Source organism: Bombina bombina, chromosome 7 (assembly GCF_027579735.1).
Source record: "Bombina bombina isolate aBomBom1 chromosome 7, aBomBom1.pri, whole genome shotgun sequence".
Taxonomy (NCBI): Eukaryota; Metazoa; Chordata; class Amphibia; order Anura; family Bombinatoridae; genus Bombina; species Bombina bombina.
In genome coordinates this window covers 458,994,969-459,020,307 of record NC_069505.1, presented here as the reverse complement: position 1 = coordinate 459,020,307, position 25,339 = coordinate 458,994,969, and the positions used below count along the sequence as shown (strand labels likewise).

The following is a 25,339-nucleotide window of genomic DNA, read 5'->3' as shown; positions in this document are numbered from 1 at the left end:
GGGTGATGTTTCCTCATTTTTGTGGCAGGTTATAGAATGTGTTCGCAACCCCTCTAAGGGGAGGCGAAAGATCAGCTCGGTTGCTGTTACGCAAAGCATTCTGGATTTTTAAGCTAAAAATGCGTAGTCTGTCAGGTTTCAATATTGAAGGGGATGTCATTATTTCTTGGAAAATAAATTAATACTATGCCTACTTTTGGTGGTGCGTACCACAATACTGACCACAGAGATTTTTGTAGCATGTGTTCTGGCTATCTCCTCAGATTCCAAGTCTCCTTTTATGACCTAAGATTTGGTGCCCTATATTAATGTACTAATTAATAAGAATTTAATAGTTATTCTTTACTGTGACTTTAAATTTGAGTCTGGAGGTACCTTTAGTTAATAAACTTTGCTATTTATGGTTACACTAAGTAATGATTAGACGTGTGTCATTTTTCAATACATGTGTATATATTATTTGTTACATTTGGTGACGTACAGAGATAGGAAGTTATACAATCCATGTTATGTTTATATATTCCTAGCGCTAGTATTCAAGTCATCAGATGATTTAGATATGTTCTCATGCTGTGTTTTTGCACTTGACTCTTACAAAGCAGTTCCTCTAATCGTAATATTATTTGTAGGCGTGTCAGTTCTATCCAATAGGATGGTAATGGTATATATTAAGGGCAGAACTGTAGATATCCAATCATGTCTGATTAAGGCAAGAGCAGCCGAAACATGTAGGACGGTTTGGTGCCTAGTCTGACATGCCATTTTTCTTGTGATGTGTTTGTGCTCTTGAAGTTTTTCATAATTTAGCATTTTGAATAAAGAAGTGTCTTTTAATGAGGATTGCTGTATTGCTGTTTGTTGCATTAAACCGATTTTCACACAGCTAGAGCCTCGTCGCTTTGAAAACTTGTCAGCCACACTGTGATTGGAGCAGCTTTGAGCCCTAGCAAGGACCCCATTGGAGGATGGGTGGAACGCTTTGACATTTGGACGCCAGCCGTGCAGTATCGAAGCAGGACAGCTTCATTTGGGGAGCTGAACACACCGAACAGGAGCGGGAGCATAAACAAGGAAACAGGAGGAGTGGGGACACAGATCGTAAACAGAGGACTTAGTGACGGTTTTATACTGGTGAGAGATCCGTAGTCCTCAATTGGGCTTTTGCGGAATGTGAGCTGTGTTTACCCTCTGCAGAGGATTATTACAGGGTGACTCGTGTTTGGCTCTATTTGCTGCCCATATTTCATTTCACATAACAGTACAAGCCTAGAGTACATTAGAGGGATTGACTGTTTGTTCTATACATTAACGTTTTACCTTCATGCTACCAAGGATTTTCGTCAATCTTTTAGCTTTGTTGTACTTTTTTCTGGTAGATGGAGGGTCAAAAGGCTACTGCTGTTTCTTTGTCTTCTTGGCTGTAAAATCTTATTTGTATGGCTTACTTGGAGGCGGGTCAGCAGCCTTCAACTTGTATTACTGCTCAGTATACCCGTTTGGTGTCAACGTCTTTGGTCTTTAAGAATGAGACTTCAGTTGAACAGATCTACAAGGCTGCTACCTGGTCATCCCTACAAACTTTCACAAAATGTTACCAGTTTGATGTTTTTGCCTCGGCTGAGGCATAATTTGGGAGAAAGGTTCTTCAGGTGGGGGTGCTTGGCAACTAGGTGACTGCCTTACCTATTGATCCTACCCTAAATACTTTGTGGACTCCACAGCTTGGGTATAGATTACCATATATTTTTGTAGGATTTTGTGGACTCTCACTACCATTAGAAAGAAAATAAAAGTTATTCTTACCTGATCAATTATTTTCTTTCTTGGTAGAGAGTCCACAAACCACCATGTTTTTTTGGTGGTGGCAGTCCTAGTTTGCACTTTTCCCTATCCTTGGTTATGAACTATGGGAGGGAAGGGAAGTAGGAGGGAAGGGAAGTAGGAGGGATAGCTACTTTTCATTTTTAGATCTCAGAACCAGTATATATATTCATACCTTTTGGACTCCACAGCTTGGGTATAGATTCCCATATATTTGAGTAGGATTTTGTGGACTCTCACTACCATTATAAAGAAAATAAAATGTATTCTTATCTGATAAATTATTTTCTTTCTTGGTAGTAAGAGTCCACAAACTGCCTTGTTTTTTGGTAGCGGCAGTCCTAGTTTGCACCTCTTTACCCCTTTTTATTGCACTTTTCCTATGCTCGGTTATGAACTATGGGAGGGAAGGAAAGTAGGAGGGATAGTTAAATGCTCTGCTTGGGTTGTCTTTGCCTCCTCAGGGTGGCCAGGCTATAAGTCCCCTATGTAAGAATAGGATTTTGTGAACTCCCACTTCCAAGAAAGAAAATGATTTATCAGGTAAGAATACATTTTATTATTTTAGAATTGTGGCACAAGTTGATACCCTTTTGGTTTTACCATTATTGGGGTCTCTAAGTCTTTCCAGGTAACCAATCCTTATCATCCGTATGGTTTACAGCTAGCTGGGGAGGTGCTTATTATCCCAGAAGGTGTCATTGACACTTGGTAAAGTGACAACCATCACAAGAGTTAGATTCTTTTCTCTATTGAAGATTTTATATACTATACCACATGGGGCCTTTGTTTTAGTTGTTCTAGAAATGTCCTTGTTTTCTCTACAAGCAGTATTTTGTAAAGATTGTTTTTGGACTGAAACAATTGTATTACTAAAGTATTACTAAACTTTTCTGTGAACACAATTTTGAAAGGTCTAAATACTTTAGTAGAAAATGACAACATCAATTTCAATTTAGTTCAGTCTTTGACTAAGTGGCACTTAAAAACAGTCCCTAATGTTCAGTAAACTGCCCTTAAGCCTTAGCATAGAGCTGGGGAAAGGTGTAGGGGTCACAGTGTGCGCTACAAGGGTAGGGGTTCCTGGCTAACTCTCATGATAGAAATAATTATGGGCTAGATTATAAGTGTAGCGCAAAATATTGCATAGTAACACAAATATATATGTATATATACATAGTAACACATAAATATATATGTATATACACATAATAACACATAAATATATATGTATACACACATACCACATAAATATACATGTATATACACATACTAACACATAAATATATATGTATATACACATACTTACACATAAATATATATGTGTATATATACATAGTAACACATAAATATATATGTATATACACATAGTAACACATAAATATATATGTATATACACCTAAACACATAAATGTATATGTATTTAAACATATTAACACATACATATATATTTACAGGGAACACACAGTACCCATAGACAGAGAAAACAAAGCACTGAAAAGTGCCTTTACATTGCAATCACCCTACAGCCGATAACTTTAGCCCCCCCAAAACTGCTAAGTGCAGTTACTTTATTAAAAAAATAAAGATGCTACTGTCAATATTTTTTAATAAAGTATATTACACTGTATTATGGGGGCCTTTGGTAGACTTTTATAAAATTAACCAGAGATCTGATCTCTGGTTAATCTTCTCAGCGCTAATTGCTACCACGAGCTCGCTGTAGCAATAACCAGCCACTTGTCATGGCTGGTTATTTATCGCTGACCCGCAAACCGACAAATCTGCCCGTTTCAGGCGTGCAATAAATTAGTGCTCCACTTGTAATCTAGGAGGCTTATGTCATTAAAGGGCCACTAGTAGACTTGCATAATTAACAAGTGCATAATAAAAAAAAAATGCAATAACACTCGGAAAGTGTTTTTCTCCAATTGTAAGACCTCCTGTTTCATGAAAAAAAACACTGCAAAATTTGATAATGGTAGTAAATCGGAAAGTTTCTTTAAAACTGCTGCTCTTTCTGAATGAGTTTTTTAACTTTACTGTATATACTTTTAATAAATAACATTACTTCCATTCTGTTTCTTATTGACAGGTGAATTCATAAACTGCAATGATTCTAGTCATCATGGTCAGAGTACAGAAGTTTATTTAAATCTTCAAAATGAAACAAAACAAATTGGAAATATATGTTCTGAATGTGGGAAATGTTATATTAAGAAATCACAGCTTATTAGTCACCAGAAAATTCATACAGGAGAAAAAGCATTTCCATGTTCTGTATGTGGGAAATGTTTTACTATAAAATCAAATCTTATTGTCCATCTCAAAATTCATTCAGGGGAGAAAGCATTTTCATGTTCTGACTGTGGGAAATGTTTTAATCGGAAATCAAATCTTATTATGCATCAGAAAATTCATATGGGGGAGAAAGGATTTCCATGTTCTGAATGTGGGAAATGTTTTCACCAGAAAGCAAATCTTTATAGACATTTGAAAAGTCATACAGGAGAGAAACCATTTTCCTGTTCTATATGTGGGAAATGTTTTACACAGAAAGGACGTCTTGTTGCCCATCAGAAAATGCATTCAGAAAGAGAATTTCCATGTTCTGTATGTGGGAAATGTTTTACTTTGAAATCAGATCTTATTGTCCATCTCAAAATTCATTCAGGGGAGAAAGCATTTTCATGTTCTGTATGTGGGAAATGTTTTAAACGGAAATCAAGTCTTAATATGCATCAGAAAATTCATTCAGGGGAGAAAGCATTTTCATGTTCTGACTGTGGGAAATGTTTCACTTGGAAATTAAGTCTTATTATGCATCAGAAAATTCATATCGGGGAGAAAGAATATTCATGTTCTGACTGTGGGAAATGTTTCATTTGGAAATCATCTCTTGATAAGCATCAGAAGATTCATACAGGAGAGAAAGCCTTTGCATGTTCTGACTGTGGAAAATGTTTTACTCGGAAATCAACTCTTATTGGCCATCAGAAAATTCATACAGGAGAGAAAGAATTTTCATGTTCTGACTGTGGGAAATGTTTTACTCTGAAAACAACTCTTATTGGCCATCAGAGAATTCATACAGGAGAGAAAGCATATACATGTTCTAAATGTGGGAAATGTTTTAGACTGAGATCGACTCTTGTTAAGCATGAGAAAACTCATAATAAAGTAAATCACAGAGTTGTCACCCACACAGTACCTAGTGCTGATGATGACTACATGTGATCCCCTGGGGTGCGCAGGTTTGGAGCTTTTTAATACCCCTTCTGCACCTCAAGCATTTACAAGGGTTCCTATATAGGTTTGAATAGCCAAGTGATCATCTGGAGCCCCTTTGTATTGAAGTTACAAATATAACCATAAGCCCTTATTTATATGACATTTAGGTACTGTTGAGGGCATTATAGTTAGGTGATCACTGAGGTGACAGTGTTTCTCTAGCTGGAATTTAAATTTACCAGATGAAAAGGTTTACAGGGTGAGCCCCTACATTAACATAAAAAATACAATAGGGCTCCAAAAACACTTGTATGGAATAGGATATCCTCCTAGCTACATAAAATGCATTGGGAAAAAAATAATTCCGTTCAATTACTAATTTCTATAGAAAACCATAGTGTTATTTTCCAACAACCTAGTTTATTAAAATTGTAATAAAATATGCATTTTTTCACCTTTTGTTGTAGATTTCTGTCATGATATAGATGAAATAATGATATAGTTTAAATCTGCAGGGTCAGTAGCTAAGGGGTGAAATGTACATTAAATAATAGGGGGAAACGTGTGAAGTATGTGTAAAGGGTTAAAATAAAACTTTATCGGTAGCCATTCAAATCTTAAAGAAAAGATAGTGTCAATTCCTACACGCTATCAATAAAGAGGGTTAAACGTCAGTAATACCCTCCTGCAACATCACTCAAACCAGATAACGTGAAGGATAAGGTTGGAAGAAAAGATTAACCCCTTAGTGACCAGACCATTTTTCAATTGCCTTACCCTTAAGGACCAGGGCTATTTTTAAATTTCTGTGGTGTTTGTGTTTAGCTGTAATTTTCCTCTTACTCACTGTACCCACACATTATATACAGTTTTTCTCACCATTAAATGGACTTTCTAAAGATACCATTATTTTCATCATATCTTTATAATTTACAATATTTTTTTTATAAAATATGAAAAAAATTGAAAATAACACTTTTTCTAACTTTGACCCCCAAAATCTGTTACACATCTACAACCACCAAAAAACAACCATGCTAAATAGTCTTTAAATTTTGTCCTGAGTTTAGAAATACCCAATGTTTACATGTTCTTGCTTTTTGCAAGTTATAGGGCAATAAATACAAGTAGCACTTTGCTATTTCCAAACCATCCCCCCCCCCAAATTAGCAATAGTTACATTGAAACACTGATATCTGTCAGGAATTCCTAAATATCCATTGACATATATATATTAATATATATATACAGGTAGCCCTCAGTTTACGCCAGGGTTAGGTTCCAGAAGGAATGGTTGTAAATCGAAACCGTTGTAATTGAAACCCAGTTTATAATGTAAGTCAATGGGAAGTGAGGGAGTTAGGTTCCAGGCCCCTCTCAAAATTGTCATAAGTAACACCTAATACATTATTTTTAAAGCTTTGAAATGAAGACTTTAAATGCTAAACAGCATTATAAACCTAATAAAATAATCACACAACACAGAATTTATAATTAAACTAAGTTAAATGAACAAAAACATTTGCTAAACAGCATTATAAACATAATAAAATAATCACACAACACAGACTTCACTTGCATTTTTCTGCAAACAGTTCTTTCTATGCATTCCAATCTGGACTGATTTATAGACAGGAAGATCTTGTTCCTTTGAAATCTGCTCGATAGCTCAGGTCTGGTTAAACTGATTAATTTCAGCTTGCTTGGCTTTGCTGCAACACCAGCGGACAGCTCCACCTACTGGCTATTTTAATAAATGCACTGCTTCTCAATGCTTTTCAATAGCAGTTACATGACTGGAAAAAAGGTTGTTATTCTGAAACGGTGTAAATTGAACCGTTGTAAAACGAGGGCCACCTGTGTGTATATGTGTGTATATATATATATATATATATATAATATATATATTGTAGGCAACCCAAAGTATTGATCTAGGCCCATTTTGGTATATTTTATGCCATCATTTCACCGCAAAATGCGATCAAATAAAAAAAATCGTTCACTTTTTCACAAAACTTTTCACAAACTTTAGGTTTCTCACTGAAATTATTTACAAACAGATTGTGCAATTATGGCACAAATGGTTGTAAATGCTTCTCTGGGATCCCCTTTGTTCAGAAATAGCAAAACTATATTGCTCTGGTGTTACTTTTTGTAATTAAAAAGCCGCTAAATGCCGCTGCGCACCACAAGTGTGTTATGCCCAGCAATGAAGGGGTTAATTAGGGAGCTTGTAGGGTTAATTTTAGCTTTAGTGTAGAGATCAGCCTCCCATCTGACACATCACACCCCCTGACCCCTCTCAAACAGCTCTCTTCCCTCCCCTACCTCACAATTGTCCCTGCCATCTTAAGTACTGGCAGAAAGTCTGCCAGTACTAAAATAAAACGCTTTTTCCTTCTTAATATGAGGAGAGTCCACGGCTTCATTCATTACTTGTGGGAATACAGAAGCTGGCCACCAGGAGGAGGCAAAGACACCGCAGCCAAAGGCTTAAATAACTCCCCCATTCCCCTCATCCCATAGTCATTCTTTGCCTTTTGTCACAGGAGGATGGCAGAGAAGTGTCGGAAAATTCAGAGTAGTCTCTTATGGAGGGTAGTACCCTTCGGCATGGGACTGGAGTTTTAAGTAGTCTTGTCAGCCTCTCAGTGAGAGCATTGACGAATGTTAGGGTCTGGAAATGCAGGAACGAAACCATCCAGACTTGTATTAACAGCTCCTAAGCAATCAGTGTTGACGAGTTTCACTGCCTGCTTATATCACTCAAGTCCATGTCAGGTGTGATGCTACAAGACTGTCAAATTTGAGAGGCTGTGTCTTTTCCATGGAGGTGATTCCGGTAGGATTGTTTCATTTTATACTCCTATGATAATGCAAGAAGACAGGGTCACAGTGTGACTCCTTTTATCTGTATGGAATCAAAGGTTAATATCTCCAGAAGGGGATTATTGAACAGGGGGGGATTGACGCATAATTTGCTTTATTATGTTTCATGCTGCAAAATGTGTGAGATGAGGCTCAGGCAGATGTTGGAACATCAGGTTTTACTTTCATTTTTGGATAACTGCGCGGCCTGTTAGGTTTGGCACGCTTATTCCAGGAGCAGGGGTGGTCCTGCATGGCACACCACGTAACCGGGTGTGGTCTCATTGATTTCCTCTTTTCTGACTGTGCGGTTTACAGGAGACTAAGCAGTTTCTCTGTGGAGCTTAGGTCAAAGGAGGTGGTGAGTGGCCCAGCCATTGGGGGTAAAAAGGTGCCATTTATCTCTTTCTATAGTCCATCTGAAAAGCGCAAGCTATGGAGGACTCTGATGAGGGTACTCCCTCTTTACCTAAATTGAATACCTGTTTTTATTGTGAGGAGGCTACGGTATACCCTGCTGCAAAATTATGTTCCGCATGTCTTGATAAAGTACTTATATCTAAGAAAACCAAGATGTTTAGTACCACTGAGCCGTCCACCTCTGAGGGGTCTCCGTCTTGTGAGGTGCATTCCCTGCTGTCATCTCCCATTACACATGCAGCTTCCCATTGCACTGCTAATCCTCCTTCGGGAGGGGCCCACTTACCGATACAGCTACAAACAGCAGTGTCTGCGGCCTTCAGTGCTTTACCTCGCCCTGCTAAGCGCAAGCGAAAGGTCAAATATTGCTATCCTTCCCAGGGGTCATCTACCAACTTGTTGGATTTATCTGATACAAGATTATCCGCTGATGAAGATGCCTCTGATAATTCAGAGGATGCTCTTTCTGGGTCGGAATCTGCGGCCTCTAAACCTCCAGCTGCGGCGGAACCAGACTTTAGATTTAGGATTGAACATTTACACTTTCTGTTAAAAGAAGTGTTGGCTACTTTAGAGGTTCCAGAACCTAAATTACCAGAGGAACCTTCTATTCCTAAGCTTGATAAGGTTTTTGAGGATAGGGTGGTGCCACAGACTTTCCTGGTTCCTGTAAAGATGGCAAATATTATTAAGAATAAATGGGAGAGACTTGGATCTTCTTCCTCCCCTTCCTCTTCCTTTAAGAAATTGTACCCAGTTCCAGACTCTCAGTTGGAGTTGTGGGGTTCCGTCTCTAATGTGGATGGAGCTATCTCCACGCTTGATAAACACACTACTATCCCGCTTGAGGATAGTTTGTCATTTAAGGAGCCCATGGATAAGAAGATAGAAACTCTGTTAAGAAAGATGTTTCAGCACACGGGATATTTGTTTCAACCTGCAGCAGCAGTTGCTGCGGTGGCTGGAGCACTACCTATTGGTGCGACTCTGTTGGAAATGATAGTGGTGGAAACTCCCCTTGACGAGAAATGAAAGAATTAAGGCCTTGAGGGTAGCTAATTCTTTTATCTGCAATGCCAATATGCAGATCAGTCGCCTGAATGTCAACATAACACGTATTTCTGTTCTAGTCTGTAGGGCACTCTGGCTGAAGTCTTGGTCTGCGGACATGACATCAAAATCTAGATTACTTCCCCTCCATTTAAGGGGAAGATTCTTTTCAGCCCAGGCTTGGACTCAATTATATCCATGATCACTGGGGGCAAAGGTGCCTTTCTACCACAGGATAAGAAGAATAAACCTAAAGGACAGGGTCCTAATTTTCGTCCCTTTCGTTCGGATAAATTACAACGCCATTAGCCCTCCACAAAGCCTGAGCAGTCCAAGGGAACTTGGAAACCGTCTCAACCTTGGAATAAATTCAAGCAGAACAAGAAACTCGCCAAAACAAAATCATCATGAAGGGGTGGCCCCCAATCCGTTGCTGGATTATGTTGGGGACAGACTATATCTCTTTTTGCGGAGGCTTGGCTTGGGGACGTACAAGACCCTTGGGTTCTGGAGGTCATTGCTCAGGGTTACAGGATAGGTTTCAAATCTCATCCACCCAGGGGCAGATTCCTCTTATCAAACCGGTCTTCAAGACCAGAAAAACAAGCTTTTCTAGGGTGCATGAGGGATCTCTCCTCCCTGGGAGTAATTGTGCCAGTACCTCTAGCAGAGAGAGGTCTGGGGTACTACTCAAACCTTCTTGTGGTCCCAAAGAAGGAGGGTACATTTCGCCCGATTCTGGACCTAAAATGCTTAAACAAGTTCCTGTCAGTCCCATTGTTCAAGATGGAGATAAGGTCCATTCTGCCCTTAGTTCAAGAGGGACAGTTCATGACTACAATAGACTTGAAGGATGCTTACCTTCATGTGCCAATACACAAGGATCACTTCATGTTCTTAAGATTTGTGTTTCTGGACCAGCACTTCCAGTTTGTTGCTCTTCCATTTGGGCTAGCTACTGGCCCAACAGTCTTTATGAAGGTTCTGGGAGCTCTGCTTGCGGTGGCGAGATCCAGAGGTATTGCAGTTGTACCATACTTAGATGACATTCTGGTTCAGGCTCCATCCTGTCGACTGGCAGTGGACCATTTAAGAGCTCTTCTACTTCTTATTTGATCTCATGGATGGAAGATAAACTTAGAAAAGAGCTCTCTGGTTCCCAGTACTAGGGTTGAGTTCCTAGGTACGATAATAGATTCCATATCCATGAGGATATTTCTTACAGACCAGACCTCCTTGATGCCCTCTGTGGCCCGGTGTATGGAGGTAATTGGACTTATGGTGTCCAGCATAGATGTCATCCCATTCGTCAGATTCCATCTCAGACCTCTTTAGCTGTGCATGCTGAGGCAGTGGAATGGTGACCACTCCGATCTGTCTGAACAGATTTCTCTGGACAACTGGTCGAGAGAATCGCTCTCTTGGTGGCTCTGTCCAGATCACCTGTCCCAAGGGACATCCTTCTTGAGACCATCCTGGGAGATTGTGACTATGGATGCAAGTCTATCAGGATGGGGAGCTGTTTGAGGTGCCAGGATGGCACAGGGCCTGTGGACTCGAGGAATCTTTCCCCCTGATAAACATTTTGGAACGTTTCAATGCTCTGAAGGCCTGGCCTCTTCTGGGTTTGTCCCAGTTTATCAGATTCCAATCAGACAACATAACCTCGGTGGCTTACATCAACCATCAGGGGGGGAATGAGGAGCAACCTAGCAATGAGGGAAGTATCTCAGATTCTGGAATGGGTGGAGGCCCACAACTGCTCGCTGTCAGCAATCCACATTCTGTGTGTGGACAATTGGGAAGGGGATTTTCTCAGCAGACAATCGTTTCATCCGGGGGAATGATGTCTCCATCCCGAGGTGTTTTCGGAGATTTGCAACAGATGGGGGACGCCGGAGATGGATCTCATGGCGTCCTGACTCAATACCAATCGTGTATAGTCACTCCAAACAGCAACACTGGGAGTTGTGAACCCACATATGTGGTATACCTTATAAAATGTTCCTGTTCCCTGATCTATATAGGGGATACTACCCGCATGATCAGAGACAGGATATGTCAACATCGTTCAAATATAAGGTGTAAAAATACAGAAGCCCCGGTGTTCTACCACTTCTTAAAATGTTGACATTAAATAAGCCAATTGAGATGGCAAATAATAGACAGTGTAAGTCCACAAAGAAGTGGAGTAAAAAGGGAAAAACAAAAGGAAATGTTTTGGATTTATGAATTGGGGAGTATGATCCCTAAAGGACTTAGAGTACGATTGGTCAATTTTTCTTTAGAGTGATCTTTTTCTTTGTAGAGTGATATTTTCTTTGAAAGTGATATGCATAGTGTAACATGCAAGAATATAAAAGAGTTATTAAAATTATGGAGTTAAAGTTGAAAAATCATGAAATGATACTGTGTAAGCTAGCAATAATAATAATTTTTAGTTACATTTTCTATGTATTTTTGAGTAAGGTTTTTAATGTGTAATTTGTATTTCTCTTGTAAAGGTTTATCCAGTCCACGGGTTCATCCATTACTTGTAGGATATTCTCCTTCCCAACAGGAAGTTGCAAGAGGACACCCACAGCAGAGCTGTCTATATAGCTCCTCCCCTAACTGCCACCCCCAGTCATTCTCTTGCAACTCTCGACAAGATAGGAAGTGTAAGAGAGATGTGGTGACTTAGTGTAGTTTTTTACCTTCAATCAAGAGTTTGTTAATTTTAAACGGTACCGGCGTTGTACTGTTTTACTCTCAGGCAGAAATTAGAAGAATCATCTGCCTGGAGGTTGATGATCTTAGCGGTTTGTAACTAAGGTCCATTGCTGTTTTCACACATAACTGAAGAGTATGCAAAGAAAACTTCAGTTGGGGGGACGGTTTGCAGATTACCTGCTTTGAGGTATGTTCAGTATATTTATTTCTAGAGAGATAAGGTCTAGAAAATGCTGACAGAGCCTTGTATATTTGAGGTAAGCCTGATGCAGTGATTTAACAATGACTGGGATCATGCTTACAAAAAAGGGTAATATTCATGTTAATACTCATATATTGTCAAAACGTTTGCATGGTTTATAGAAAAAACGTTTTTTCTCTGAGGGTGATAAATCTTTATTTGGGGCCTGGTTTTCCACATGGCTAGTCGGATTACTCCTAGGAGTACTATTTTAAGGCCCTCTGACATCGAGTGCATGGTGGGAGGAGCCTATTTTCGCGCTCTAAATGCGCAGTTGATATTCAGACTGAGACATCCAGCTTCCCTAAAGGAGTCCTCTGGCATCTAGGACCACTATAGAGGGTTTTTTTCCTGCAAAAATCATGTTTAAGGGCAGGTAGGAGACACAGCAGAGCTGTGGCAGTGTGTTTGACTGTTTATTAACGGTTTTAACGTTTTTCAAATCCGGTTTGGGGCCTAAGGGGCTAATCATCCATTTGCAAGTGGGTGCAATGCTGCTTTAGTCCCTTATTCACACTGTAAACATTTCGTAGAGTTTATTACTTTTTAACACTGTTTTGCAGTTTATGTGGAAGTTTTTGTTTAATTGCTGTTTCACATTTATTAAAGTGTTTTCCAAGCTTGCTGGTCTCATTACTAGTCTGTTAAACATGTCTGACTTAGAGGAAACTCCTTGTTCATTATGTTTAGAAGCCATTGTGGAACCCCCTCTTAGAATGTGTACCAAATGTACTGATATTTCTATAAGTTATAAAGACCATATTATGGCATTTAAAGATTTATCACCAGAGGTTTCTCAGACTGACAAAAGGGAGGTTAAACCACCTAGCTCTTCCCATGTGTCAGAACCTATATCTCCCGCTCAAGTGACGCCAAGTACATCTGGCGCGTCCAATGCGTTTATCTTACAAGACATGGCGGCAGTTATGACTAATACCCTCACAGAGGTATTGTCCAAACTGCCAGGGTTACAAGGAAAGCGAGACAGCTCTGGGGCTAGAACAAATACAGAGCTTTCTGACGCTTTAGTAGCTATGTCCGATATACCCTCACAATATGCAGAAGCCGAAGCAGGAGAGCTTCTATCTGTGGGTGACATTTCTGATTCAGACAGCATTTAAATTTAAGCTTGAACACCTCCGCTTGTTGCTCAGGGAGGTTTTAGCGACTCTGGATGACTGTGACCCCATTGTAGTCCCAGAGAAATTGTGTAAAATGGACAAATACTTTGCAGTGCCTGTTTACACTGACGTTTTTCCAGTCCATAAGAGGTTTTCAGAAATTATTACTAAGGAATGGGATAGACCAGGTGTACCATTCTCTCCCCCTCCTGCTTTTAAAATTATGTTTCCCATAGATGCCGCAACACGGGACTCGTGGCAGATGGTCCCTAAGGTGGAGGGAGCAGTCTCTACCCTAGCTAAGCGTACAACTATCCCCGTCGAGGACAGTTGTGCTTTCCTAGATCCAATGGATAAAAAATTAGAGGGTTTCCTTAAGAAAATCTTTATACAACAAGGTTTTATTCTCCAGCCTCTTGCATGCATTGCCCCAGTTACTGCTGCAGCGGCTTTCTGGTTCAAGTCTCTTGAGGAGGCTCTACAGGTGGAGACCCCGTTAGATGATATTCTAGACAGGATTAAAGCTCTTAAATTAGCTAATTCCTTTATTTCTGACGCCGTTTTTCATTTAACCAAGCTAATGGCTAAGAATTCAGGTTTTGCCATTCAGGCGCGTAGGGCGCTATGGCTTAAATCCTGGTCAGCTGACGTTGCTTCAAAGTCTAAGCTTCTCAACATCCCCTTCAAGGGGCAGACCCTATTCGGGCCTAGACTGAAGGAGATCATTTCTGATATTACTGGAGGAAAAGGTCACGCCCTTCCTCAGGATAGGTCCAACAAATTAAGGACCAAACAGACTAATTTTCGTTCCTTTCGAAACTTCAAGAGTGGCGCAGCTTCAACTTCCTCTAATGCAAAACAAGAGAGAAATTTTGCCCAGTCCAAACCAGTCTGGAGACCTAACCAGGCTTGGAACAAGGGGAAGCAGGCCAAGCAACCTGCTGCTGCTGCCTCTAAGACAGCATGAAGGAGTAGCCCCCGATCCGGGACCGGATCTAGTTGGGGGCAGACTTTCTCTCTTCACCCAGGCTTGGGCAAGAGACGTCCAGGATCCCTGGGCTCTGGACATTGTTTCCCAGGGATATCTTCTGGACTTCAAAGTTTCATCTCCAAAGGGGAGATTTCATCTCTCACAATTATCTGCAAACCAGATAAAGAGAGAGGCATTCTTACGTTGTGTTCAAGACCTACTGGTTATTGGAGTGATCCACCCAGTTCCAAGAGAGGAACAGGGGCAGGGCTTCTATTTAAATTTGTTTATAGTTCCCAAAAAAGAGGGAACTTTCAGACCAATCTTGGATCTCAAGATCCTAAACAAATTTCTCAGGGTCCCATCCTTCAAGATGGAGACTTTTCGAACCATCCTACCTATGATCCAGGAGGGTCAATATATGACTACCGTGGACTTAAAGGATGCTTATCTCCACATTCCGATACACAGAGATCATCACAGTTCCTCAGGTTCGCCTTCCTAGACAGGCATTTTACCAGTTTGTGGCTCTTCCCTTCGGGTTAGCCACGGCACCCAGAATCTTTACGAAGGTTCTAGGGTCCCTACTGGCGGTTCTAAGGCCACGAGGCATAGCGATGGCTTCTTACCTAGACGACATTCTGATACAGGCGTCGACTTTTCAAATCGTCAAGTCCCATACGGACATTGTTCTGGCATTCCTGAGGTCTCACGGGTGGAAGGTGAACGAAGGAAAGAGTTCTCTCTCCCCTCTCACAAGAGTTTCCTTCCTAGGAAATTTTTCTGACAGAGGTCAGGTTGTCAAAACTTCTAACTTCCTGTCGTGCTCTTCATTCCACTTCTCGGCCGTCAGTGGCTCAGTTTATGGAAGTAATCGGCCTAATGGTAGCGGCAATGGACATAGTTCCATTTGCCCGCCTACATCTCAGACCACTGCAACTTTGCATGCTCAATCAGTGGAATGGGGACTACACAGATTTGTCACCTCGGATAAATCTGGATCAAGAGACCAGGGATTCTCTTCTCTGGTGGCTATCTCGGGTCCATCTGTCCAGGGGAATGAGTTTCCGCAGGCCAGAATGGACTATAGTGACGACAGATGCCAGCCTTCTAGGCTGGGGCGCAGTCTGGAACTCCCTGAAGGCTCAGGGTTCATGGACTCAGGAGGAAGCCCTCCTTTCGATAAGCATTCTAGAACTAAGAGCGATATTCAATGCTCTTCAGGCTAGCTAGCTGCGGTCAGGTTCATCAGATTTCAGTCGGACAACATCACGACTGTAGCCTATATCAACCATCAGGGGGGAACAAGGAGCCCCCTGGCAATGTTGGAGGTTTCAAAGATAATTCTATGGGCAGAGGTTCACTCGTGCCATCTCTCAGCTATCCATATCCCAGGAGTAGAGAACTGGGAGGTGGATTTTCTAAGTCGGCAGACTTTTCATCCAGGGGAGTGGGAGCTCCATCCGGAGGTATTTGCCCAGCTGATTCAACTATAGGGCAAACCAGAACTGGATCTCATGGCATCTTGTCAGAATGCCAAGCTTCCTTGTTACGGGTCCAGGTCAAGGGATCCCCAGGCAGCGCTGATAGATGCTCTAGCAGCGCCCTGGTCCTTCAGCCTGGCTTATGTGTTTCCACCATTTCCTCTGCTCCCTCGTCAGATTGCCAAGATCAAGCAGGAGAGAGCTTCGGTGATTTTGATAGCTCCTGCATGGTCACGCAGGACTTGGTATACAGATCTGGTGGACATGTCATCCTTTCCACCATGGACTCTGCCGCTGAGGCAGGACCTTCTACTTCAAGGTCCCTTCAAACATCCAAATCTAATTTCTCTGCGTCTGACTGCTTGGAGATTGAACGCTTGATTTTATCAAAGCGTGGTTTTTCCGAGTCGGGCATTGATACCTTTAATTCAGGCTCGAAAGTCTGTCACCAGGAAAATCTTTCATAAGACATGGTGTAAATATCTTCATTGGTGTGAATCCAAGCGTTACTCATGGAGTAAGGTCAGGATTCCTAGGATATTATCCTTTCTCCAAGAAGGATTGGAGACGGGATTGTCAGCTAGTTCCTTAAAGGGACAGATTTCTGCTCTGTCTATTCTTTTGCATAAACGTCTGGCTGAGGTTCCAGACATTCAGGCGTTTTGTCAGGCTTTGGTTAGAATCAAGGCTGTGTTTAAACCTGTCGCTCCGCCATGGAGATTAAATTTAGTTCTTAAAGTTCTTCAAGGGGTTCCGTTTGAACCTTTGCATTCCATAGATATTAAACTTTTATCTTGGAAAGTTCTGTTTCTATTAGCTATCTCCTCGGCTCGAAGAGTTTCGGAGTTATCTGCGTTACAGTGTGATTCCCCTTTTCTGATTTTCCATGCAGATAAGGTAGTTTTACGTACCAAACCTGGGTTTCTTCCTAAGGTGGTATCTAATAAGAATATCAATCAGGAGATTGTTGTTCCCTCATTATGTCCTAATCCTTCTTCAAAGAAGGAACGTCTATTACACAATCTCGATGTGGTTCGTGCTTTAAAGTTTTATTTACAATCTATGAAGGATTTTCGTCAAACATCTGCTTTGTTTGTTGTCTACTCTGGACAGATGAGAGGCCAAAAGGCTTCAGCAACTTCTCTTTCTTTTTGGCTAAGAAGCTTAATCCGCTTAGCTTATGAGACTGCTGGCCAGCAGCCTCCTGAAAGAATTACAGCTCATTCTACTTGAGCAGTAGCTTCCACATGGGCTTTTAAACATGAGACCTCTGTTGAACAGATTTGTAAGGCTGCGACTTGGTCTTCGCTTCATACCTTTTCTAAATTCTACAAATTCGATACTTTTGCTTCCTCGGAGGCTATTTTTGGGAGAAAGGTCTTACAGGCAGTGGTGCCTTCCGTTTAAGTTCCTGCCTTGTCCCTCCCTTCATCCGTGTCCTAAAGCTTTGGTATTGGTATCCCACAAGTAATGGATGAACCTGTGGACTGGATACACCTTTACAAGAGAAAACTAAATTTATGCTTACCTGACAAATTTATTTCTCTTTTGGTGTATCCAGTCCACGGCCCGCCCTGTCATTTTAAGGCAGGTGTTTTTTTATTTTTAAACTACAGTCACCATTGCACCCTATAGTTTCTCCTTTTTTCTTGCTTGTCTTCGGTCGAATGACTGGGGGTGGCAGTTAGGGGAGGAGCTATATAGACAGCTCTGCTGTGGGTGTCCTCTTGCAACTTCCTGTTGGGAAGGAGAATATCCCACAAGTAATAGATGAACCCGTGGACTGGATACACCACAAGAGAAATAAATTTATCAGGTAAGCATACATTTTGTTTTTTTTGTCAGTAGATGGCAGCAGAGCCACATTGTTTGGTGGTTGGGGCGAAACTGAATCCTTTTAAAAGTGTGTAACATGATACAATGTAACTAACATGATTAAGAGTGAATACACTTGAAACGTTGCTATTTTTATGTCTGTACCTTAACAGAAAATAAAGTGAGTTAAGAGGAAATACAGTGCTGTGGACATCCATTTGTTTTGCTATATACCGACTCAATACCAAGATAAGCAGATACAGGTTGCGGTCCAGGGATCCTCAGGCAGAGCTGATAGATGCATTAGCAGTGCCTTGGAGGTTCAGCCTAGTTTACATTTTTCCACCGTTACCACTTCTCCCTTGTGTAGTGACCCGCATCAAGCAGGAGCAAGCTTCGGCTATTCTAATTGCTCCATCGTGGCAGCGAAGGATGTGGTTCGCGGATCTGGTGGGGATGTCTTCATCTCCTCCATGGAGGTTGCCTTGTTGCAGGGATCTGCTTGAACAGGGTCCTTTTGATCATCAGAATCTAGATTCTCTGAGTCTGACTGCGTGGAGATTGAATGCTTAGTCCTAGCCAAGAGAGGTTTTTGGGAAAGAGTGATTGATACTCTCATTCAAGCTAGAAAGCCGGTCACCTATCGCATCCAGTGTTCCCTCTAAGGCCAGGTTAGTGAGCGGCCCAGCAGTGAAACTGTTAATAATGGAATCATACCTTGCAGTCTGTATTGCGCAGTTTTTGCTAATTGCAGGGTGCGGTTCCTTAACTGTTTTATTGCTGGGCTGCTCACAAAACTGACTTTAGAGGAAATACTGGTCGCATTTATCATAAGGTGTGGAGGACCTACTTATTCTGGTGTGAAGAGCGTGGATTCCCCTGGCATATGGTTAAGGTGTCCAGGATTCTTTCCTTTCTCCAAGATGGTTTGGAGAAGGGACTTGCCTCTAGTTCCTTAAAGGGACAGATTTCGGCTCTAACTTGTCAGGGTGCCAGGAATCAGACTGAGACGAGAAGTGCAAAAATAATCAGACTTTTATTAATAACAAAAAATAATAAAAATTCCACAAGTCAAATAACAAGCCAGGAGTCAAAGCCAGAGCTGGTAGTCAGACGAGCCAAAGCGAATAGTCAGACAAGCCGGAATCAGGAACAAGGAGAACAGCAGGTCAGGAGTCAGGAACAAGTCAGGGATCAGGAACCCGGAGGGACGTCAGAAAGCCAGGTAATACACAGGAACTGAAACTCACAAACAGGTCTGAGACAACGCAAGGGCAAAGCATACTGAACAGAGGCCCTTTAAATAATAAGTGATGACATCACAATTCTGAGAATGCAACCTGTCTCACACGGATGATGTACACCAGTCTGACCATAAGAGGGCGTGCAGGAAATGAGTAGCATCACACACTCTGCACCAGACTCGGCAAGAAAGGTGAGTAAAATGGCTGCCAGCAGCACATGGCAAACAAAGCAGGGAAAAAACCCTGACAGTACCCTCCCCTCAACGATCCCTCCCCCACGGGAGGACAAAAGGCTTATTGGGGAAACAGGAATGGAAGGCACAGAGGAGGGCGGGAGCATGAACATCAGAGGAGGGAACACATGAATGCTCCAACGAACCGTAGCCCCTCCATTGAACCAAATAATGTACGCGGCCCCTGGACAAACGAGAGTCAATAATGCTGCTGAACTCATATTCTTCATGGTTGTCAAAAGAGATAGGACAGGGATGAGGCAACACAGTGGTAAACCGATTACAAACCAATGGTTTCAAGAGGGAGACATGAAAAACATTGGATATGCGCATTGCAGGAGTAAGGTCAAGAGCGTAGGCCACAGGATTGACCCATCGGAGTATTCGAAAAGGACCAACATAACGGGGAGCCAGTTTATTGGAAGGCACACAAAGGTTCAAGTTGCTAGGAGGACAGCCAAACCCTCTCACCAACCTGGTAGGAAGGCGCGGGCAGACGCCTACGATCAGCCTGGAACTTTTGGCGCTGCATAGAACGATGAAGGCAATCCTGAATCTGCACCCACGTGGAACGGAGTTGCCGGAGATGCTCCTCCAAAGCCGGAATTCCTTGAGACGTGAATGAATAGGGCAACAAGGATGGTTGAAACCAATAATTCGCCATGAACGGGGATAACTGGGAGGAAGCATTAATAGCACTATTATGAGCAAACTCTGCCCAAAGTAACAGTTCAGACCAATTATTGTGTTGATCTGAGACATAGCAACGGAGGAACTGTTCCAGAGCTTGATTAGACCGTTCCGCAGCCCCATTGGATTGAGGGTGATATGCCGAGGAGAAAGAAAGCTGGATCTCCATTTGAGCAAAAAAGCTCCTGAGCGGTAGGCAGCTTCTTCAAGGGAATGCAATGTGACATTTTAGAAAAACGGTCAACCACCATAAGGATAACAGTATTGCTATTGGAAACATGGAGCTCCACAATGAAGTCCATGGAAAGATGTGTCCAAGGAGGCTCACCATTAGCAATAGGTTAAAGAAGACCCACAGAAAGACGTCGAGGAGTCTTATTCTGTGCACAAACTGAGCAGGAGGCAACATACGCAGCAACATGACCTGCGGCTTTAGGATAGTGGTAAGTGTGCAAAATTTTAGTTTGAAGATTCTCAGGAACAAAGCACTTACCACTAGGTTTCTCAGGAGGTTTATTTGTTTGTGCAGCCAGGATCTCCTCCCCCAAGGGAGAAGTCAAATTAGTACGTATGGTAGCCAAAATATGGTCAGGAGGTATAATTGGAGTAGGTACAGACTCCTCCTTGGCCCGAGGCGAAAATTGTCGAGAGAGGGCATCAGCCCTAACATTCTTACTACCAGGCAGGTAGGAGACCACATAATTAAAACAAGAAAAAAATAGCGCCCATCTGGACTGTCCGGGTAACAAACGTTTTGCTTCAGATAGATAAGTTAAATTCTTGTGGTCAGTAAGAATGAGCACTGGTACGCTAGTTCCCTCAAGAAGATGTCTCCATTCCTTGAGTACCAAAATTATGGCCAGTAATTCCCTGTGGTCAAACCTATCACTGACATGACCCGTAAAGAGAATGATCCACTCCATTGGTCACCTACTGCCATTAAGGCCTTTGATAGTCTTAAGACTGCCTTTGCTGCTGCTCCAGTTCTGGCTCATCCTAACCCTGTCCTGCCTTTCGTTCTTGAGGTCGATGCGTCTGAGACTGGAGTAGGTGCCCTCTTGTCTCAACGTCCTATGCCTGATGGTTCCTTGCATCAGTGCGGATTCTTCTCTAAGAAATTGTCTCCAGCGTAGTGCAATTATGAAATTGGCGACAGGGAATTACTGGCCATAATTTTGGCACTCAAGGAATGGAGAAATCTTCTTGAGGGAACTAGCGTACCAGTGCTCATTCTTACTGACCTGGCGTTAAATGCTGTTTTCCATTCGTGGCCCTCCTTGATCCTATCGAGATTGTACGCTCATATCAAATCAAGTTTAGAAAAGATCGTAGCTCCCTTGAGGTGGTCAAAGAGTTCCGTAATCAGAGGAATAGGGTAAGCATTCTTAATGGTAAGATGATTAAGACCCCTATAATTGATGCATAGTCTTAACTCGCCACCCTTTTTCTTCACAAAGAAGAAGCCAGCCCCTGCAGGAGAGCAGGATTTGCGGATGATCCCCCGCGACAGAGCATCTGCAACATACTCCTCCATAGCACAATTCTCCACAACAGACAGAGGGTTTAATCCGGCCCCGAGGAGGAATGGCTCCGGGTTGCAGGTCAATGGCACAATTGTAAGACCGGTGAGGAGGCAATGTACTGGCATGCACCTTGTCAAAAATGTCTAGGAACTCTCGATACTCCTCTGGCAATTGAGATACGAAGAAGTGCACAAGACTTTAACTGGTTTCTGAAGACAAGTGGAAATACATTGCGGAAACCATGACAAAATTTCGGACCTGCGCCAATCGAGACTGGGATTGTGCTTTTGGAGACAGGGATAACCGAGAACTGGAAAATGTGGAGAGTTTATCACCTGGAACTGGAGGGTTTCAAAAATGTAGAGCCCCAACAGCCATGGATAATGGAGCAGTTTTGTGAGTAACGAGTGCGGGCTGAAGGGGCCTGCCATCAATCGCCTCAATAGCAAGCGGAACAGACCGAGGCAAAACAGGAATGGAGTGCTTTGAAACAAAAGCACTGTCAATGAAATAGCCAGCAGCACCGGAGTCAACAAGAGCCTGGGTGACTATGGAGGAGTCCACCCAGGAAAGGACAACCGTGACCAAAGGTTTCTCCTTTAGCGGTTCCGGGGACGAGGATAAACTACCCAAGGTCTGCCCCCGTCAGGACCTTAGGTGTGAGCGTTCCCCGGCCATGTACAAGACTTTAAAAGGTGGCCCTGTAACTCGCAATAGAGGCAGAGCCCATCCCTCCTACTAAAGGCCCTCCGCCACAGAAAGACTCGTGAATCCCAACTGCATCGGCTCAGCAGTACCTGGTGACTCGGGACCAGGAGGCATGGGAGGAGAGGGAGGCATGGGTGGGAACGAACACGTAGGAGACAACGGAACAGGATGCTTCCACAAGCGCTCCTTGAAAGAGGGCCTCTCTCTGAGTCTGATGTCAATTAGGATCAAAAAAGACACCAATGCCTCGAGATCCTCTGGTAAATATCTGGCAGCAACTTTGTCTTTAATCGCATCAGAGAACCCATGAAAGAAGGCGGCAAAAAGGGCTTCATTTTTTCCAACCTACCTCTGCTGCAAGCGTACAGAACTCAATGGCATATCAGGGTAATTTGAAATCACAGGATTATTAGTCTCTCATAAGGGATTAGCCCAGGCAAGAGCTGTGTCAAAGAGTAACGAGATGAGAAATCCCACTTTAGCTCTGTCAGAGGGAAAACGCCTGAGGTAACGTCTCAAAGTAAATGCCCACCTGGTTCAAAAACCCTCTGCACTGAATAGGATCACCTCCATATCACTGAGTTAGAGGTGCAGAACCGGACATGCTCCTGGTAGGACTAGGTGCAGCAGTGGAAACCGGAGCAGTCACAACTTGCGGGACACTTTGGTTCAAATGTGCAGTCCGAGTCAGCAGGGTTTGCAGGGCTAGTGCAAATTGATCCAAACAGTGATCCTGTTCATCCATCCTGGAAATGATGGTAGATAAAGGTGGATTATTAGCACCACCAGGATTCATGGCCCTTGCATAATGTCTGGGTGACAGGAATCAGACTGAGACTAGAAGTGCAAAAACAATCACACTTTTATTAATAACCAAAAATAATAAAAATTCCACAAGTCAAATAACAAGCCAGGAGTCAAAGCCAGAGCTGGTAGTCAGACGAGCCGAGTCAGGAGCCAAAGCGAATAGTCAGATGAGCCGAGTCAGAAACCAAAATGAGTAGTCAGACAAGCTGGAATAAGGAGAACAGCAGACTCAGGAACAAGCCAGGGATCAGGAACCCGGAGGGACATCAGATAGCCAGGTAATACACAGGAACTGGAACTCACAAACAGGTCTGAGACAACACAAGGGCAAAGCATACTGAACAGAGGCCCTTCAAATAATAAGTGATGACATCACAATTCTGAGACTGCAACCTGTCTCACACGGATGATGTACACCAGTTGACCATAAGAGGGCATGCAGGAAATGAGTAGCATCACACACTCTGCACCAGATTCGGCAAGACAGGTGAGTAAAATGGCTGCCAACAGTACATGGCAAACAAAGCAGGGAAAAAACCCTGACATATCTGTTATTGCACAAGAGGTTTGCTGAGCTTCCTGATGTACAGTCTTTTGTTCAAGCTCTGTCTAGAATTAGGCCTGTGTTTAGACCTACCGCTCCTCCCTGGAGCTTTAATCTAGTTCTTAAGGTTTTGCAGAGGGCTCCGTTTGAGCCTATGCATTCGGTTGACATTAAATTACTGTTGTGAAAGGTCCTTTTTCTACTGACTATTGCTTTGGCATGCAGAGTCTCTGAGATGGCGGCCTTGCAATTGTTCGCCGGAGAACAGTTCCCGGCGATCTTAGCTTGTTTGCGTTCGCCGCGGCGGGCGAAAATATGCTATGTTCGATCCGCCCCCTATTCGTCATCATTGAGTAAACTTTGACCCTGTATCTCACAGTCTGCAGACACATTTTAGCCAATCAGCAGCAGACACTCCCTCCCAGAACCTCCCAGCTCCTGGGCAGCAGCCATTTTAGATTCATTCTGATCCTGCATTCTTAGTGAGAGGAGTGATAGTGCTGCTGCTGATTTTTTAGGGAAATTGATAGCTAGGCTAGTGTATTCAGTGTCCACTACAGTCCTGATGGACTTATCTGATCTCTGCTGTAAGGACAGCACCCCAAAAAGCCCTTTTTAGGGCTAGAACTTCAGTCGTTATTTTCTTGTGTGTTTTTTGTAATCTTATTGCATTTGCCTGCCTCTCAGCCTGTGTGTGAGGCTCACAGCATATACTGTGCCTACTTGCTCACTGCCACCACTCATATCTGGTGTAACATTAGTGTTAATTTTTTTTTAAACATTTTTTTTTACATCCGTCTGCTAGTGTAATCTAATTTCAGTTGCCAGGCCAGCCTGCCACTGCCAGCCTCAGTGCCACCACTCATATCTGGTGTAACATTAGTGTAAATTTTTTTTAAAAAAACTTTTACATCAGTCTGCTAGTGTTATTTAATTTTAGTTGCCAGGCCAGCCTGCCACTAGTGCCAGCCTGTGTGTCAGGCTTACAGCATATACTGTGCCTACTTCCATCCTCAGTGCCACCACTCATATCTGTTGTAACATTAGTGTAAATTTTAAAAAAAAAATGTTTACATCAGTCTGCTAGTGTTATTTAATTTTAGCTGCCAGGCCAGCCTGCCACTAGTGCCAGCCTGTGTGCCAGGCTCACAGCATATACTGTGCCTACTTCCATCCTCAGTGCCACCAATCATATCTGTTGTAACATTAGTGTAAATTTTTTTAAAAAAAACTTTTACATCAGTCTGCTAGTGTTATTTAATTTTAGTTGCCAGGCCAGCCTGCCACTAGTGCCAGCCTGTGTGTCAGGCTCACAGCATATACTGTGCCTACTTCCTCAGTGCCACCACTTATATCTGTTGTAACATTAGTGTAACTTTTTTTTAAAAAAACGTTTACATCAGTCTGCTAGTGTTATTTAATTTTAGTTGCCAGGCCAGCCTGCCACTAGTGCCAGCCTGTGTGTCAGGCTCACAGCATATACTGTGCCTACTTCCATCCTCAGTGCCACCACTCATATCTGTTGTAACATTAGTGTAATTTAAAAAAAAAAAAAACTTTTACATCAGTCTGCTAGTGTTATTTAATTTTAGTTGACAGGCCAGCCTGCCACTAGTGCCAGCCTTTGTGTCAGGCTCACAGCATATACTGTGCCTACTTCCTCAGTGCCACCACTCATATCTGTTGTAACATTAGTGTAACTTTTTTTAAAAAAAAACTTTAACATCAGTCTGCTAGTGTTATTTAATTTTAGTTGCCAGGCCAGCGTGCCACTAGTGCCAGCCTGTGTGTCAGGCTCACAGCATATACTGTGCCTACTTCCATCCTCATTGCCACCACTCATATCTGTTGTAACAT

The 25,339-nt window shown here is 42.5% G+C and overlaps 1 protein-coding gene across 1 annotated transcript in view; it reads left to right on the top strand.

Annotated features, from left to right (window-relative positions):
- The window catches only part of LOC128666717 (gastrula zinc finger protein XlCGF26.1-like), a 93,610-nt gene extending 88,104 nt beyond the window's left edge, over window positions 1-5,506 (top strand). The window contains exon 5 of the mRNA XM_053721461.1: window positions 3,917-5,506. Coding sequence (XP_053577436.1) covers window positions 3,917-5,058 — 1,142 coding nt within the window. The 3' untranslated portion in view covers window positions 5,059-5,506. The remainder of the gene's footprint in view (window positions 1-3,916) is intronic.
- Window positions 5,507-25,339: the final 19,833 nt, after the last annotated feature.